The 19,177-nt window shown below is 38.3% G+C and overlaps 1 protein-coding gene across 13 annotated transcripts in view; it reads right to left on the bottom strand.

Annotated features, from left to right (window-relative positions):
- TENM3 (teneurin transmembrane protein 3) overlaps positions 1 to 19,177 on the bottom strand; it is a 470,513-nt gene that overhangs the window by 135,634 nt on the left and 315,702 nt on the right. For 12 of the 13 annotated variants that reach the window (XM_088131934.1, XM_088131955.1, XM_088131950.1 and 9 more), the window contains one exon: positions 5,531 to 5,769. The exons of the other annotated variant lie outside the window; for it this stretch is intronic. In XM_088131934.1, the coding sequence (XP_087988060.1) occupies positions 5,531 to 5,769 (239 nt within the window). The remainder of the gene's footprint in view (positions 1 to 5,530; positions 5,770 to 19,177) is intronic. 13 annotated transcript variants of the gene reach the window in all.

The raw sequence follows: 19,177 nt of genomic DNA on the forward strand, positions 1-19,177 counted from the left end.
AACGATTCCATCTTTTCCCTAAAACACAACTTCAGAGACTCTCACAGCCAATTATCTGCAGGGCACAGCCTCTGAAAGCCAGTAATGTCTTGCAGACGACAACTGCCACCCCACTTCCTCTTCCCCAGAGTCATGGTTGATGCCAGACCCCAAACCCAGGTGGGTATATCTCTGAGAGGGAACCTCCCCTCCTGGTCCACCCAGGTTTTGGTGATGAAAACCAGGTTGGCTGCCTCATCTACTATCACTGTACATGAATACAGCTTTATTATAGGCTGAGCTGTCATTCAACAGCAACAGCCTAAGCTAAACATGTACAATACCTCCAACCATTCCTCATAAGCTTTTTTTCCTTCCAGATCTTTATCACCTTGGTGTTTTCCTCTAGGCATGCTTCAGTCTGTCAATATTTTTCTTAAAATGCGGTGTCCAGGACAGGATACAATATTCTAGGTGTGATCTGACCAACACAGAACAGACAAGAACAATGGCTTCTCTTTATCCTGAAACTATGATTCTGTTGAGGATGTCTAGGCCTGGCTTTTTTTTTTTTGCAGCTACATAAACATTGGCTCATGTTCAGCTTGTGATCCACCAAGGCATCCAAATATTTTTTGCATATATTGTTACTCAGTGTGGTCTCTCTTATCCTATATTCATTGCTTTGATTTTTCCTACCCAAATGAAGGTCTCCAATTTGTTCCAATGAAATTAAAAAAATAATCTTTTCAGTGTTAGGATATGCCTATAACTATCAAGTAAATTCAACTTAGAAAAAAAAAAGAACAAAATGATCAGAGGAAAAACTACAATGTCTATGAAGAAACAGTACTTTCTACTACATTCCTTACTCCATCTTTTGATTGGAAAGCAAGAGACGTTACTGGTAGGCATGCAAATAATATTAACAAGCAGTGTTCCACAGAATTGATCTATGGAAGAAATATCTATACAATTTCTTGTAAAATTCTATTCTCAAAGGAAGCCTTCTCTGAGGAGAACTTATCAAGCTTACAGTGACATATAAAAGTTAATAGACTTGCCAAGTGGCTTTCTGATAAGTACATTTTGGTACTGGTTAGGAGTGCAGAAGAGACTGCTGCCCCAGAAGATACTGCAAAGCCGGAAAGTACATCCATCTCGGCATTATTATTTTTGTCTCATAACCAAATCTTGATTCAATGTGATTTCCAAAGATTTCTCTCTTAACCCAAATTACAAAAAATTAGTCCCACCCCTTCCAGCCTCACCCTTGCTGAACACAACAGACTGAACAGATGCAGATGGTATGGGTCCAGTCATCAGAGGACAGAAGTCATAATATTCTGAAGCAGAGCTATGCAATATTGAGATGTTATCTGGGTCTGACAAAATAAGAGTGGCTACAGAAGGAGTGCCATGCCCATGGAACAAAGCTGATTAGTAAATGAATGGATCTTGATGGCAGATCAGATTAATCAGGATGGGCATTTTATAGACATCATATTGCAAAGGAAAGCTTTGTATACTTGCTTCTGGGAAGAAAAATTAACCTGATACCAGTACAACTATGATATCTTTGAAAGAAGCGATTACATGTTTTTGGTCACAAAACAATTGTAATGTGAATATTCTACTTTCGGATGAAGAACAAAGGCTGCCATGATTTTTGGCTATGGATAAGCAGATCTTGTACTGGAATAGTTTCAATTGGTAAATAAAGTAAACATGAGATACGGACAAAAAGGAACGCGGACAAGGTCAATGCCAAATCAAAGCTGATAAATCTCCCTAATGAGCTGATCTGAGGGCCTCTATGGAAAAAGTCTTTAGTTGCATGAAACAGCTGAGAAATGTTAGAATATTGTTCTCCAATCACACTTTTTCTTTGATGGTTTGTTGAAAATTAAAAAAAATTTCAGTGATTCTATGATTCCAATGGAACATAATCAGTAACCAGATGGATAGATATTTCAGTAGCTTAAAAATCCACAAGTGTTTAATCCAATTACAGAATACTGGCAAGGGAAGGAATCTGACATCATTACCCAAATGGTTGGATTCTCTGACACACCGATCAATTGTAGACTGCTTTCACTTCAACTAAAAAAAGTCTCTGCCAAGACTTACATAACATCTTCTGGAAGTGGCTCAGTCCGCTGCTTGGCTCCTTTGTTGGATCTGTGAAAGGCCAGCTAACTGAGCAGAAACATGCACAGAACTCAGTAACAGTTTAGACTTCTGGCAAGACGGAGATGTATTAAGTTGCAGGTTGTTAGTCCTTCCATGAATTATTGGAAAAAAGTATTTTTGACTGCTTATCAGAAACAATTGGTAAGCAGGAATACTAATTGAACTATCCTTCTAAGCAGAAGAAACAACTGACTCCTTCTGCTGTGGAACACCTGCTGCAGCTGGACAACCCATTACTGTTCCAGCTCCTGAAGAAGCAGCTGCATTGCTGGGGAGCATGGTATCAAGTCAGAAAGTAAGCGTTTTTCCTGAAAGAGTTGAGGCTTTGGCTGAAACTCCATAACGAGAAGCAAAGGCACCAATTTTGACTCCAGAGCTACTTTCTGATTTGCTAGCTAGAGATGTTGCATATTTTAAACATACTGCAATCTAGCAGCAGACACTTTCAGATTATGCTTTGAAAGTGGATGTCTTAGGAAGAAGAATGTTTATATCCAGAAAATAAGTAAAAGAACAAAGAAGTATTGTAGAATTATATGAAGAGTGAATTAAAAGTTTAGAAGAAATCCTCATAACATGAAGAAAAGACCTAATAGCCTGCCAAAAGAAACTGGATCAGATTTAAGGTCAAGTAAGTCATAAAAATTTCATATTTTGAAGAGAACAAGCAATCTCTTGTGGTTGTCATGGAGAGATGTTTACAGGAATTGTAAGTATACAGACTGTTTATATACAGCTTCTCGAGCCCCAACAAAATTTAGATCACTGCATAGCCTGAATCTAGTTATAGTGGAGTTTTTTATTCCAAAGTTCCAAATGTGACAATATTCTGTAGCTATTTGAGAAGACAGGGGCCCTGAAAAATGCCAGAAAAGCTTGTTACTCCCTGATCTCTCACCAGGAATGATAAAAAAAAAAACTTAAAGAATTTAACAATTTCATCTTCCAATTTGTTTATTCAGGCAAAAATAGCTTCCCCATGGTAGGAAATTTCAGAGAATAGGAGAAATCCCACAGACAATGAACTTCATCCTCCCCCCAAATCTGTTTTCTGTGGTTCAAGAGGCTCCCCAAAATAGCAGCAAATTAGCATGAATTGGTAGAATGGTTCCCTCTTATTTTTAACAAGTAACAAAAAGAAGGTGCATTAAACCTCCAACAGATTTAAGATGACTATTTCAGCTATAACTCCCCCTCTCCAAACTCCGAAATATGGGTAGTGGGGAAACACTGAGGTCTTGTTTCTTCAAATGAATTTATCTGTCACCAATATGCCTCCTGTGTGCCTCAGCCACTGAACTAAAAAAGAAAAAGCATAGTCCCTACCCATTAAAAAACTCTGACTTCCCTAGACCACAAAGTTGTCAATGGGATAGTCACAGAGAGTGCCCATGGACATCAATATGCCATGCAAATGCCTATCTTCCTTCCTAACTTGTTATCCTTGCTTCAGAAATCATGGAGAGGGGAATATTTTTTTCTTAGAAAAAGAATTCTGAATGTTCCCAATCTAGGTTAGGAGCCTTAGATTCTATCAACAGTTAGAAGGCAAGTCCAAAGACTGAAGAGGTTCCTTTTCTTTTGGAAGGATACAACATGTCATTGTTTGTCTCTCAAAAAAAAAGAAATTATCTTTGCTGAATGAGAATTACAGATTTAATATTTGCTTATAGCAAAAGAGACAATGCCAAGTATGAAACAAAAGACATTAGGAACTACAAAGAGTAAGCAACTCTTACCCCCACCTCTTTTGAACATTGCTTAGAAAAGTTAGCATAAGATCGAAATGTAAGACAAACTTAGGGTCAGCCTTGTTTGTTTTGAAACTGAGGTGGAGAAAAGATAGCGTTACAATAGGTACAGCACACTAATTGAGTATATTTAAATGCCTTCAAGTTAATGGAAAACTTTTAATTAACAATACATATCTTAATTTAATTATGTTATATTTATTTAAAACAATAATTTATTTAAAACAATAATGTAATTCATATTTAGATCACTTTTAACCAAACGTACATCCGTTTCTAGGTATAAATAAGGACCTTTTAACTGCATATTTAGAATTTCCTGACATCAGTGGCACTTAAATGTGCCCAACTGTACTCTGGAATGTCAAAACAAGCCTGACATGTTTTATACATAGAATTACATTGTCCTGAGGTTCTGCAAGGTCAAGAGTATGGAGTAAGGTTGGACTATATATCTAACTAAAAATATAAACATTAACCAATTCTGGTAGCTACAGAATTTTTCTTATACAGGCAATAATGGAAGGCTTTGAGTCTAATATACTCTGAACCAGAAGTCTTGGAGTCTAATAAACTTCTCACCAGCAGTATAGCTGTTTATTGCATCAAGTCCTAATGCATATATCAGAGTCAGTCCCATACTACTCTTTGGTTCTCTTAGGTAATAGGGAGAGTGGCAATAATCTCAAGGCAATCATATTCAACCAGCATGGAAAGGAAATTTCTTCTATTGCCAAACAGCTATTTTATTTTTATTTTATTTCATTTTAGAATTGTTTTCAGTGGCTTCAGCTTCAACAATGGTCTAGTTCAAAGATTTTATTCAGTTAGTACTCTGGGCTGAGCTTAAATTTAAGAAATACATTTCAACATAGGCTTTCTACATTTCAGAATGTTTAGGGCTTAATAGAATGTTTTATTTGGTTCAGAGACATTTCAATGAGGCCAGTAAAACCTGACATTTCACTGTTATATTGTTTGTGTAATAATTGCAGTCTATGGGTGTAATGCACTGATTGATACAAAGTTATATCACTGCATTTTACAATTAATCTGTTACAGTACATAGTCGACTTTACAATATACACAATCATGAGTTACTTATTCGGTAAAATGATACTATTCTTCAAAGCATGGGAAAAAGAAACTTAAGAATTAAGCAATGCATTTCATTATTTATGTATAAGTGACATTTTAAAAAAGTGAAGGCCTACAGGCTTTTTGTCAGAAGTAAATTATTTTGTGTATAGCCAATGTGCTATACTTTTAGTATAAAAACGGCTGCTGAATTATAGCCATCCCTCATAAAACAGAATGGTAGAGCATTTCTAAATTATAGTTCAATTTTTTAAAATGGCATTTCAGATGTCATTTTTGCAGGAAAATACTTACAAAATGCAGGTATTTCCTACTCCCTATAAAGAAATTTTAATGAAATTAGTGATATTTATTGTTTCCAGCACTTGCTAGTAAGTTACCTGTAAATTACACAGTGTGGTGCTGACCCTACTGTTTATCTACTATCTAGATCTAGATCTCCATATAGATCTAGATCTCCAGTAGTACTGGAATACAGGTTTATAATGATCATAAAAATGCAAGCTTACCTATAAAATAAGATAGCAGTATTGCCAGAAGCACAGAGACCCCAACAGCACAAAGTGCTGTACATTTCCAGCTACAGTATTTTGAAGACTTCTTAAATTTAAAAGCACTTCTTGATAAGGTGTTCCTAGGTAGTGGCCGTGTAGGAGGGGAATAAACTGAGCCAGATGCCATTGTGTAACCCGGTGTTGCAGTACTGAACAGTGGTGTTGTCCCTGTTCCTGTTTTGAATAGGAAATGCCTGCAGAAAAAAAATACATATATTTAAAATATACACAAGTTAATTTGTAAAATGCTTAATTATATTCTTTTCTTAGTATGTTACCTGTTAAATTTTTATGTGTATTTACTTAATACTTACTCAGATATGAGTACTTTTAAACATTATATTAAATATTTTCATTGCAGGTATCAAGTATTGGGTGGAAAAGGTTACTGGAATTGTTGATTGGTGCTGTTAATGCTTCCAACATGATTTTCTAATTTGATAAAATCAAATTAATTGGAAACATTTTCTAAAGAACCTGTAATTGCTTATATATCCAGCGAAAGAGAATATAGTTCATACCACCAACTGGATAAATATTCCCCATATTATGAAAGCCCCATGAGTTCAAGAATAAGAAAATAAAATTCTTACATGATAAGATAAAGATAAATGTTCTATAGGCCAAGCTAGTCTCCCGTTGACTTCTGTCAGGAACCTCTCAGCTGGCAAAACAAAATACTGCAAGAATATATTTGGTAGGTCACGATAGCTCAAAAAAGCAGATTTATTGCAGCAAAACTATGAAGTCATTATGAAAGAATGCCAGAGACTGCAAAGTATCAAATGAAAATTCTATTTATGTTTCAATCACTGTTCAATTTTTTATACCTTTCCCAGGCCTGCTCCAAATTAAGGTCTTTAAGTGATCTGGCTTCCATCTGTTCCATATTTTGGTAATAGTCTGATCTACTATTCGTTTTTATATTTTTGACCATGTAAGAATTAACTCTCACAACTTCACAGACAGTTTTCTTGACAAAATGTCCAACCTACCTCACAAGGTTGCCATTGTGGGGAAAACAGGAGGGGGGCAGTATATAAATCTAATATACTATATTTTTTAAAAATATATTTAAAAACGGAATTGTTCACTACTGCCTTCTTCTGTGATGTTCTGTCATTTTTCAGTCTAGCCTACACCAATGTTTTTCCTGTTTACCTCCTGATCCAAACATTAACTAGGACCAACTCTGCTTAACTTTTTGTGATCAACCAAACTCAGCTAGGTGCTACCACCTAGTAAAATTTCTTATATAATAGGTTTCTGCAAAAAAGTGGCCAATAACAGAAATACCTTGCATGCATTTTTAAAAAAACTGCTGAAATCCTTACTCTATTAGAAGTAATACTGATATACCGATGTGATGTCTAGTCTGATCTACATGATATAACAATAGATTGCTTCACACTATACTTTCCTATAGTTTTGCAGGCATTTTTTTTGTTGAGAAAAAAATGAGAAATAATTTATTCTTGTTAAGAATGTGGTAAAAGTAAACTCTGATAGATATTGCTGATGTTCTTAGCTCAGAGTAAAGATAATTGTTGGACAACTGCAAGACATCCAGGTCAATCTGTTCTTTATACTCTAGTACTAAGAGGGATGGTGCATTATTACTTGCTGTATCATCACAGCAACATCTTCCTCAAATTACTTTCTCCAAAAATGTTACAGAACTTAAGCTCAATTTATAAGTTTACACTATCCATTATAGGTAAAAGTTAAAAGATGTTCTGGAGCAGGAATATGCAACTGTTTGGGGGCCAAGGGGTTTGGGGTTTAAATGAAATGCCAGGTAATGGTCTCTAAAGAGTAGCGGGCTGACCTAAACAAAACCTAAATCTGATTTGACTTCATTTACATGTATGTTTAATTAAATTTAACTGTAGTTAAAATGATTATTTTCTAATTCCGTATTCACAATTTGGTCCTTATAATACAGTAAAAATTACCGTAAAATTACTATTTGGTAGCAAGTTTTGGAGTTGGAGATTACACCCAAGATACCTGAGGGTTGTATATAGCTCTGGTACCTCAGGCATGCACTTCTGCTGTACAACCTCTGCAATGACAGAAAGGGATCTTTCCTTTTTCATCAGTGTGGGCTTGCATGGTAGATAAAGAAGCTCACATGTGGAATGTACTGAGTCATTATTCTGTTTGGCAGAAAAATAACAGCCCTTCATTTGACAAACAGGTAGTTTCCACTTCCCAAGTAAAAGTAAGGAGAATGCGATAGAGGCCTCTTCCACTTGAATATTCACTCTTTCACTTCTGTGAAAAATACCACCAACTTCCTTTGTTAAATGAGAGTTTATTCCTTTCTGGTCAAGCAACAGCTGGCAATTATGATAAACTTATTATCAAATGAGCATTTTAGCTTCTGGGTATTGCACTGCATTGCACTGCATTGCCCTGCACTGCACAACACAGTATAGCATAAGCTTTATTATGGTCTTAGACTAGCCGTTAGTAATTTAACTCTGTACATCTTCATATAACCAGAAATTTCCACATGAGGTAGACTCAAGCAAGTTGATCAAATGTGTTATTTTAGAGATAATTCGGAGCTCCTACTGGATGAAGTATGTCTTCTATGCCTTAGGATATTTCCTAAATTTCAACACTGGGCATCACTAATGGTCAGGAACTGGAAAGCATACTTTTTCAGTTGAGACTCTGGAATTGCAACTGTATAATTAAATCAATTATATCTGCTGAAATAGACGGAGTTTGTTGCTGAACTATGTTTTAATGATTTCTCAATCTCCTGTATTTTAAAAATAATTATTTAACTTAAAGTGACTAAAAGAAGGAAACATCAGAACAACTGAATAAATTATTGCTATAGGCTGTAGAAAAGGGGCCACTAACTAATGGTTCACTTGCACCCGAAATCATGATTTTGAGTGGTCCCTATATCCCCTTAGTTTCCATTTGCATTATGGCATTGAAAGTCAGCAAGTAGTTTCTAGCAGCTTTTTCAAAGTTCCATGTTTTGAAAATGTAAACCTAGTGCTGGTAAACTTAATGCTATTGCATTTTTAAAAAGGAATTTTAATTACCCACTTTCGTTCTTCTCTCCTTTTTTTTCCAGTATACCACTCATAAACCACATGTACCCCTCATTCCAAAAAATGAACTTGTACTTCTGCAGTCTGGAGAGTAATGTATGTTTTATTCCACAGAGGAATATGCATTGTATATAAAATTGGAAAAAAACTAGAGTTTCAATAAAATCCTCAGAGTATAGCCTTAAGCAGCTTCCTTTCCTTACTTTTTAATGCCTTTTTATCCAAATGAACCTACATTTACGAATGGTAAATTAGATAATCAAGTATATACAAGAACCATTCAGTAGAATAAATTTGCAGCAGAAAAGTATTCTAGCAGTTTGATTATACGTTTAGAAAAGAAAATTACCACTGAACATTTTGGATTAGAATGAACAAAATGAAAAGATAGTATCTGTTACTTATTTTGTATTGATGAGTCTAATATTGCCTTCTATGTAGATTTAACTGTTGCAGTTTCAGTGCATGTAATTATACATAGAATGCATACAAACACTTCATATTACCTGAACTCAAGTAAGAAAATGAATGCTAATGCACAAAATCCCATTACTGCTGATGTTGCAAAGCATCAAAAAGTAGTAAAATGCAGTATCTAAATATTTAGACACAATCTTGGGAGCTGTACTAATTCTTTAAATTCCCAGAAGCAGCAAAGGAGATATATTATGACATATCTAAAATCCTGCTCCTTTACAATACTTAAAGCAGAAAGGAAGACAGTAGTTTCTCCTTTGCGTAAAAGAGAATTGAAATTACAGGGATTAATTGTAGTTAGTTAATTAACTATATTAATACCAGCTAACAGTAATTTCAAAAATTTCAAATGAAGTGTTTCATCTGCCAGGTACTTGTAACTTGGAGGGGGGGGGGTTCCATAACAAATATATAAATATACATTTGCTCATTTCTGTTAAGTAGTGCTTATGAAAGTGGATTGACCATGTGGAGTAATTGATTTAAAGGGAAGAAGAGAACACATTAAATATGGGTGAAGTACTGTATGTTTGTAAGATTTTAATGATATCACAGTGTTACATGTATCTTAGTACTGGTCTGCAATCTGAATATTGGGGGTTTGGTTATTTTTTAAATCCTTCTTCTATCTCAAAAACATTATTCTATATTCATAGGATTATGAACACACAGGATAATACTTTAGTTTGGACATTTTTCACAGTACAAGGTAAACAGTGGTTCAGTTTCTACATTGCTGAACTGTCTTCACTACCCAGTGGTTTCTGAATGTATTTGGAAACTTTAAAATCTTGAATGATTTGAGACTCTGAAATGTTAAAGAACATTTCTTTTCTCATGAATCTGCTATCCTTTAAGTTCCTCTTGGGTGTGCCACTGTCTTAAGAAGCATAATGTATGTGAAACAGCAATTAGAGACCTCAGATCTTATTTCTTCTTACCTAGGTGCAAGTGATAAATGAAAACACAGGATATGATTATGCTATTGGATACTATTATTAGTATTAATTTTACGTATGTGTTGCTTTAATCTTGCTATTAGTTTTAACTTGATGATGTATTAACTTTTAATATTTTTGTAAGCTGCTTTGAATAGAGACATTTTTGGATGAGAAAATATTGTAATATATCTTAAAATAAAAGAAGAAAAAAATACTATGATAGGCAATGTCCTGAAAGATTGTTTTTTTCCCAAGCCTAATGCCATATTTACCTTAGGGAAATATGAACAATTTGAACAATATCAGTACAGAATGGAACAGTAATGAACACTGAGCTTCAGTGGTTCCTTTCGATGCGCTGCACCTAAAAACCTGAACAAAATTAGCAATGACCTAATTTGGCAAAATGTTTGAAAAACAAATAGTGAAATAGAGCATATTTGAAGTAATCATCTATGTGAAAAATATAAGACCTTTCTATTCTACCAGTCTTCCTTCTCTTCCTTTCCGTGACAGCTAGATTTTTGTATGGAGTGGCAATGCCTTCTGAATTATCTGATCCATTAACCATGTATTGAGATGCCTTAATGGCTGAAATTCAACTCCTATTTCTCAAAACAGCCTCTTCTATGTTCTCTCATTTCTATAAAGGCAGAACTGGTGAATACCACACTATGCTATAATTCCACCAAGAGTTGTTAGAAAGGTGGGATTAGCCTCAAGGTAACTTTGATTCAGTGGCTAGACCCATAACTTCATAGATGATGCAATATCCTTGACTGGGGGAGACTGGCTGTTGGTTGGCCCAAAGCAGCTAGCTTTCTTTTACCTACCACATTCTACAAAACAAAACAAAACAAAACAAAACAAAACAAAACAAAACAAAACAAAACACAGCAGTCTGAGGAAAGAAGAGTTCAAAAGTCGGAGGAAAGATGAAGTCTTGCCTATGAACATTCAAGCAGGAAGCCCAGATGATCTCTATTTTCTTTGCAATGGACATGTGATGGAACTGTCAGAACCTCACAATCAATTAACTAGCATTATAGCTAGCTTGCTCAGTTCTGCCATAATAGTAGTGGGGGGGGATTAGGTGAATAGCAGTTAGAGCAGATAGTTTGTTATCTAGTACTCAAGAATGCCAAGGTTGTACCGGCGTGAGAGTAGAAGAGGGCACCAGAAGGACTGAGGGGAGAAAGGGGGGGCAAGAAAGAGGGGTTAAGAAAGCATTGGTATGTGCAGGCTTTTCAGTTTCAGCAATCTCCACTATGGACTGTATGTTAACCCTGAATAAACTGATTTTCTTTTGGACTTGCTGAGTTTCCATAGGTTTCTTTTTATTGTGGTTGACAGCTACAGCTACAGTTTACCTATCATGGAAAACCCGAATCTCGTGCTAGCGAGTGCTGTCCGGGATGGAGGAGGAGATCATTGAATGCGTAGCAGTCGGTGTGGAGGAAGAGATAGAGGGGCTCCCCAGACCCATGGCTCGCTTACCCTTGAGGTCAAACAGGGACCGGCGAAAGATGCAGGCATGGAGGATGCTCGAGGAATATGGGGAGGCATCCTTCCTCAGCACAGAACCTGAGGAGCAGTGGTCCCTAGCAGTGGGTCAAGTGGAGTCCACATGGGTGACCGCTCTGGAGGCAGACATCATTACCATGAGGGAAGAATAGATAGATAGGAGAGCTGGTTCAAAGATCACTGGTAGCGCGATAGCTGGACCTAGCAATGGGTGGCGTGCCAGAGGGAGAGGAGATGACAGAGGAAGCCAGAGACAGGTTTCTACGAATCCCAGCAGGGCTGCCACCTCAACCAACTCCACAAGCACCACCAGCACCTGCAGCGCAGCCAGCTGAGCCCCAACCTGCACAGCTGGCTGCGAATCAAGCGGAGGCACTGAAGGAGTAGGGGCTGACGATGAACTACAGAGGGAACCCAAAGGAGCTGGCCAGTTTCCTAGCTCGTGTGACCATTTGCATGGAGAATTGTGGTCATTTCTTCCCGAACGTCATGCAGCGGGTAGCCTATGTATCCCGGACATTAGTGGGACAGGCGGCGGAATGGCTAATAGAGATGCATGAAGCTCGAGCGCCCAAACTTCACCATCTAAGTTTTATGAGGGCACTGTGAAGGAGATTTGAAGATCCAAGTGCCATGATGAGAGACGGAATTGTCCTACATAGTCTCAAGCAAGGGAACTATACAGTCGCCGATTATGCCTTGGAGTTCCGAAGCCTGGTGGGAAAACTCTGTGACTGGCCGGAGCAGTTCAAGGTATCCTGTTTCCAGAAGGGCTTGAGACGAGACCTCTGGCAGCTGGTGTTCTCGTGGTGGGGACCGTTAACCCTTGAGGGGTGGATTGCTCTGGCAGCGAAAGTGGAAGCAGATTGGATGGCTGTGGATCCTGGGCTCAAGAAATCCCCGAGCACTCCACTACCCATCTACCAGAAACTGGCTGGTAAGCAGAGAGGACACCCCCGAAAAGCGTCTGAAAGACCGTACCTGCTTCAAGTATGGGGAGACAGGGCATTTTGCAGCGAGTGGCCCTAAACCCAGCACCCCGCAACCAGCAGCCCAGGCTAAACCATCCAGGAAGTCAGTGAAAGGTCTGGGGGCAAGGAAAAAAGGAACTGCGGCTGGAATGGGTGATGGGTTTCAAGACCAGGTGATTTTTGACGAAGGGTCCTCTGAGGAAGTAGCTCAGGTGGTGGGAAATGCCAACCATCTGTCTTAAAGCACACTGGAGGGCAGTTGGGTGAGCAGCGGCGTGAGAATGAGGAGCTGGAAACAGATGAGGAGGAGAATGGGGTGAGTTTACTGACTCTGGAGGTGAAAATAAGAGCCCTAAGAACACCACACACTGCCCATTTGACTGCTTTAATAGACTCCGGGTGCACCCACTGTTTAATCAGCCCGGTGCTGGTGAATGGACTAGGACTGTGAGTGTGGAAATTAAGAACCCCCGTGGTGTTCAGTCAACTAGATAGGTCCCCAGCAGGAAGGGGTTCTATGCAATATTGCACTGAGGAATTTGAGCTGAGACTGGGTATCCTTCAACAGAAACTAAGAGGTCTGGTGGCCCCCATAGCCGCCCATCCTCTAATTTTGGGAGCCTTGTGGCTCAGGCGGTGAAACCCATAAGTGGACTGGGGAAGTGGCAGAATAGTGTTTGAAGACAGGGTCTTCCCCGGGCCAGAGGAAACAGCAGAAAGCGGGGAAGTAGCGGCAGTGGGAACCGAGAGTCCGCAGCCATCTCCTGAGCCCATGATCCCGGAGCAACACCGTGATTTGGAAGTGGTATTTGGTCAGATTGAGTGAGACCAGCTACTCCCCCCCCAATAGGGATACGGACTATGCTATAGAAATTGAGCCCGGGGCAAAATTCCCCAAATGGAAAACGTATTCCATGACTTCCAAAGAACTAGAGACTTTGAGGGAGTTCATTGACAAAAACATGGCTAGGGGTTTCATACAGCCCGCCAAATCACACGTGGGTCTTTGCATTTGTGTACAGATTATTGGGGGTTGAATGCAATTTGCAAGGAAAACAAATATCCCCTTCCACTGATGAAAGACCTGATGGCACAATTATTGAAAAGGAAAATATTCACGAAATTGGACCTGAGAGACACTTATTTTTGAGTGCGCATCCGGGAAGGGGATGAGTGGAAGACTGCTTTCAGCTGGCCCCTGGGTTATTTCCAATACCGGGTCATGCCGTTCAGGTTGTCGGGGGCCCCGGGGGTGTTCATGCAATTGATAAATGAGGTGCTGCACAAATTTCTGTACAGGGGAGTGCTGGTGTATTTGGATGACATTTTGATTTATTCTGATAATCTAGAGCAGCATATAAAATTGGTAAGAAAAGTGTTAAGAAAATTGTTGGATGCTCAATTGTATGCAAAACTGTCGAAATGTGAGTTTCATAAAACGCAAGTAGACTATTTGGGGTATCGGATTTTACGACAGGGCATTGAAATGGATCCGGCAAAAGTGAGAGATGTAACAGCCTGGGAAGCTCCAAAAACCCGGCAGCAGCTACAAAGTTTCCTGGGATTTGCTAATTTTTACCACCAGTTCATACCCAACTTTGTCCAAGTAGCTTTGCCTCTCACAGATTTGTTAAAAACTAAGGGGAAAGAAAAAACGAAAACTCAAAAGGCTGGAATGGCATTAAATTGGTCAGAAGAATGCCAAGCGGTATTCGAAAAATTAAAAGCCCTTTTTACAGCGGGGACTGATCCTGACCAGCCATTTGTAATTCAAGCTGATGCCTCTGAAGTAGCAATTACAGCGGTTTTACTGCAGAAATCAGAGGAGGGCTGCTTAAAACCTTGTGTGTACATTTCCTGGAAATTTACCGAAACAGAGAGACGCGGGCTGGTTTGGGAAAAAGAAGCTTTTGTGGTCAGCTGGGCTCTGCTGACTTGGCGCCATCTCTTAGAAGGATCATGCCACTCCTTTGAAGTTTGGACTGATCATAAAAATTTAGAGGCTCTGACGACGCCCTGGAAATTATCCCTCAAGCAGGTTCAGTGGGTTTTTTTAGTAATTTAACTTTGTGTTAAAATACATTCCTGGGGGGGGGGAACTTCCTAGCAAATGCTCTGTCTAGGTTGCTGCGGCACAATAGCAAACGAGAGCAAGTCGTTGCCCCAGTAATTTCTGGTAACCAGGAAGTGCTGCTGGCCATCACCAGGGTGCAGAGCAAAAAGCAAAAAGTGGTGCCAGAAAATGGACTGTTGAACAAGTTAAATAAAGCCCTCAAGAACGATGATTGGTTCCTAAAAAATAAGGATTCTTTGAGGAGAAAAAAGTTTGGTGGTGTGGAGACAAATTATATGTGCCTGAGAAACTGCGAAAAGAAATCCTAGAGGGAGGGCATGATAGTAAAACTGCTGGACATTTTGGGTTTATAAAGACATTACACCTTCTCCGAAGGCAGTTTTGGTGGCCTTCTATGAGAAAAGACATTGCAGAATATGTGAACTCTTGTCCTATGTGTGCCATGGCAAAGAAATGCGGGGGAGGGGGGGTCTCTTGCAACCTGTGGCAACCCCTAACAAGCCGTGGAAGCAAATAGCTATGGACTTTATTGTAGATTTGCCTGAAAGCAATGAACAGTGATCTGGGTAGTCACAGACCTATTTTCTAAGCAGGCACAATTCATCCCTTGCAGTTCTATTCCAATGGCAAAACGGTTAGCCAAACTGTTTATACAACACATATATCATCTCCACAGTACCCCCGAACGAATAATCAGCAATCGTGGGGTCCAGTTCGCCTCAAAATTTTGGCAGGAATTTATAAAATTGATTGGATCAACCCAGGCACTGAGCTCTTCGCACCATCCAGAGACAGATGGATCTTTGGAATGTTTGAACTCTGTATTGGAGCAGTATTTAAGGTGTTCCATTAATTATCAGCAAGATAATTGGGCAGAACTTTTACCTTTCGCTGAAGTGGCCTATAACAACACAGTGCACCAGAATACTGGATTTACACCTTTTAAAATAGCAACAGGGCAGGATTTTGTACCAATACCAGAATTACCCTTAAAGGATTCACCAGATTTAGCTACAGATGAGTGGATCAAGCAAATGACTGAACTTTGGTCAGTAACTGAGACTGCACTACGAGAGGCAGGGGAGAAATATAGAAAATATGCAGATCGCAAGCGCTCGCCAGAAAAACCTTGGACAGTAGGAGATAAAGTCTGGCTGTCAACTAAACATCTGAAAACTACCCAACCATCTAAAAACCTGGGTCATATATATATTGGGCCATTACCCATTGAAAAGGTTATTGGACCAGTTTCATTCAGACTGACTTTGCCTAACACTTATAGGAAAATACATCCAGTTTTCCATTGTAATCTGTTGAAACCTTTCAAAGAATCAACGAAGTGGCACCCCTCTCCCCCAACACCTGCACCAATGATGGTTGAGGGGGAACAACATTTCAAGATTAAAGTAATTCTGGACTCTAGAATACACAAAGGAAAGTTACAGTTTCTAGTGCAATGGAAACATTTCCCTAAATGGGTAGATGAGAAACACGTGAGAGCACCTAAACTTGTTAAGGACTTTTATAAAAAGTATCCTGATAAAGCAAACTAAATGTAACTATGTAATGAGGGCTTGAAACAATGTGTGACAATGTAGTCTTGCTTATATTTTCTTCTTTTACAGATATATTCTTCTGTGTAAAACTTCTCATTTCCTGGAAGAGCAGAATGTCAGAACCTTGCAATCAATTAACCAGCATTATAGCTACCTTGCTCAGTTCTGCCATAATAGCATGGGGGGTGGTGGTTAGGTGAATAGTAGTTAGAGCAGATGGCTTGTTATCTAGTACTCAAGAATGCCAAGGTTGTACCCGTGTGAGAACAGGAGAAGGCACCAGAAGAACTGAGGGGAGGAAGGGGGGCAAGGAAGAGGGGTTAAGAAAGCGTTGGTGTGCACAGGTTTTTTAGTTTCAGCAATCTCTAGTATGGACTGTATGTTAACCCTCCAAAAAATGATTTTCTTTGGGACTTGCTAAGTTTCCAGAGGAGGTTTCTTTTTATTGTGGTTGACAGCTGCAGTGCCTGACAGGAACTCAATAAGTTATTTAAGAAGAGAGTAGGTAACTATCTTAGCTAAGGTTACTGTATTGATATCACTTGAAATTCTTTCTGTGTGATTGTTGTTTTTCCTCTATTTCAGTTTTCCCCTAAGCAACAATTTTTAATATGAAGATTTTGCTTCACAGGTTTTATAAAGTTATTTCTCATTAAAACTGCACAGCTACATATCTACCCCTTGTGTTACAGTACTGAAACAACCTTTCTTAAGTTCTATATTTCCACTCTTTGGTTGGAGAGCACCATAGCATCTTCCCTTTTTTTCTCAGAGTGGGTTGAAGGGAGAAGTCTTGGGTAGCAGAACTAGAACTCTCCAGCTGCGACAGACTGAGAGATGTCAGGAGGCTCAGTCTGACTGGTAAAAACCCTCTCTTCCTTCCCATTAATATTATCTTTCTAAATGTTTACATACTGTTCAACTGCATTATACTCCTGTGGGGAATCAGCCTTCAATAAATGGATGTAATCCTGCTTTTAAAAAATTAATATATTTTCCAGAGGTTCATTGGAAATCACACCAATAAAAGCATATATTACCTCATCAGGTTTTTATGGCTTCCAAACCTTTCATAAGCAAGTTTCACTTTCTTGAAACTTAGCTTGCTAATTGAACAATTCAATGTGCTGAAATATTAGCCCACCATTAATTATTTAAATACTTTCCTCCTTGCAAAGTAATAAAATTAAAAAATAATTGAATACAGTGTCATGTTTCTAAGTAATTACTGTAGAATCTAGAGAAAGGAAACAATTCAACATTAGGAAATTGCCCTGAATATTGTCTACTCTCAAAGAACACTGAGAATGATCACAAATTGTCCCTTATACCAAATACAATATAATTGATTCAATGGAGCAATTAAGTGTTAATTAAGTGTTTTGTGGAATAAATTAAACTAAACAAAGAGAAAGAAAATTTCTAATAGAGATTCATACAGTAATAGTTTTTGTACTAATTTATATAATGCCTGTCAAACTACATGGGTCTTCTGATTCCTTCTTCCAGAGACTGGTTGTCTGAAACCTCTTTCTTAGATACCTAGCTATTATGCTCTGGTGTCAGAAAGGAACTATGTTAGTTTTGTTAGAATATTTTTCTTTCATGTTTACAATAAGAAAAACATGTATCATATATAGAAAAACACGTGTATAGGAAAGATAAAATGTCCACTGTTTTAGCTCTAGATAAATAGACATCTGTTTAACTATAAATAAGGAGGCATCTGCCATAACTTTAAGATAAGGAAACATCTGTTTTAGCAGAATATGAGAGGAAGGAAGGATTGCACAGAAGAAAGATGTTCATGCTCATAGAGCAGAAACTATTGCAAAAAGTTAACACATTCCATTCTATTGCTAATGATTGGCTAAATCTTTAAATTAAAAGATTTTATAAGTCTTTTAATTTAAAGATTTAGCCAATCATTATCAATAGAATGGAATATGTTAGCTTTTCGTTAAGAGGATGGAAAGGCAGTCCTTGCGCAGCTGCCCATCCAAAGCTAACAGCAGCCTTGGGTAAATAAACATATTTCCTTTGACTCTCCACTTTTTATAAAATTCCTGGCTTGGCACAATTCCTGGATTTTCCCTTCCCAGAAAGGGAAAATAAGGTGTCTAATCCTTCTGACACTTTTGTAATGAAGAATTAGGAATGTGGATCTATGTTTGCATTCCTTTCTGAAAGAATTCATGTAGCATGTAGCATTTTGATAATTTTGCCTTTCATTTTTTTTTTCTGATGATAAAATCTAATACTACAGAGAGTCATGAAAACTCGGGACAGGATAAGAAGGAAAACACTAGTTGTTTGCTCTGTAACCTGTGGTCAGAATCATTACCATAGTGATGTTATAGTGATAACTGCTATCAAGCAGGCTGTTCAAAGATTTTAAAAGAGGTGTTTCACAACATGCGTAAGCACAAACAAAGCATCTCTCTTTGAATTTTTAAAGCAGCTGCCTGTTTTGGAAGTGTTGTGCACAGGTTTCAAAAACCGTCCTGGTTGTCTATGAGTGCATCTGCCTGCACTTACAGTACTTCTAGCAAAATCAAAGGGCTGTGCAGGGACATGCATGTGGGATAGCCAGAAGTAGCTTTAAAGCAGCTGCACTCACCAGCTTGCAAATTATTATTTGCCATATTTTACCAAAATCAGCTGCTTTAATGATTCAAAATTGAGTGGATAAAGTGAAGATTTTAGGGGTGAGCAGTTAGGCACAAAAATACCAGAAGGGCACACTCCCTATACAAAGATAAGCTCAGGATCTAAGCAGCTTCTTAATGCTTTCTTAATGAAGTGCAAATAGCTCTTAACTATTTCTTGCCAGACAAACAAGATGATGGTATAATTAAATGACAAGGTTTTTGAATAAGCACAAATTGTTTAAGTACTATTATTGCATATTTGATTTGTATCCTTTTTATCCAGCACAGTGAAGCTACGCAGAAAAGCTGAATTTTAAGGAAAACACAAATT

The sequence above is a fragment of the Python bivittatus genome, unplaced genomic scaffold (genome assembly GCF_059951505.1).
Source record: "Python bivittatus isolate LINGU-HERP-01145 unplaced genomic scaffold, Pbiv_v1 ctg000070_np1212, whole genome shotgun sequence".
Lineage (NCBI taxonomy): Eukaryota > Metazoa > Chordata > Lepidosauria > Squamata > Pythonidae > Python > Python bivittatus.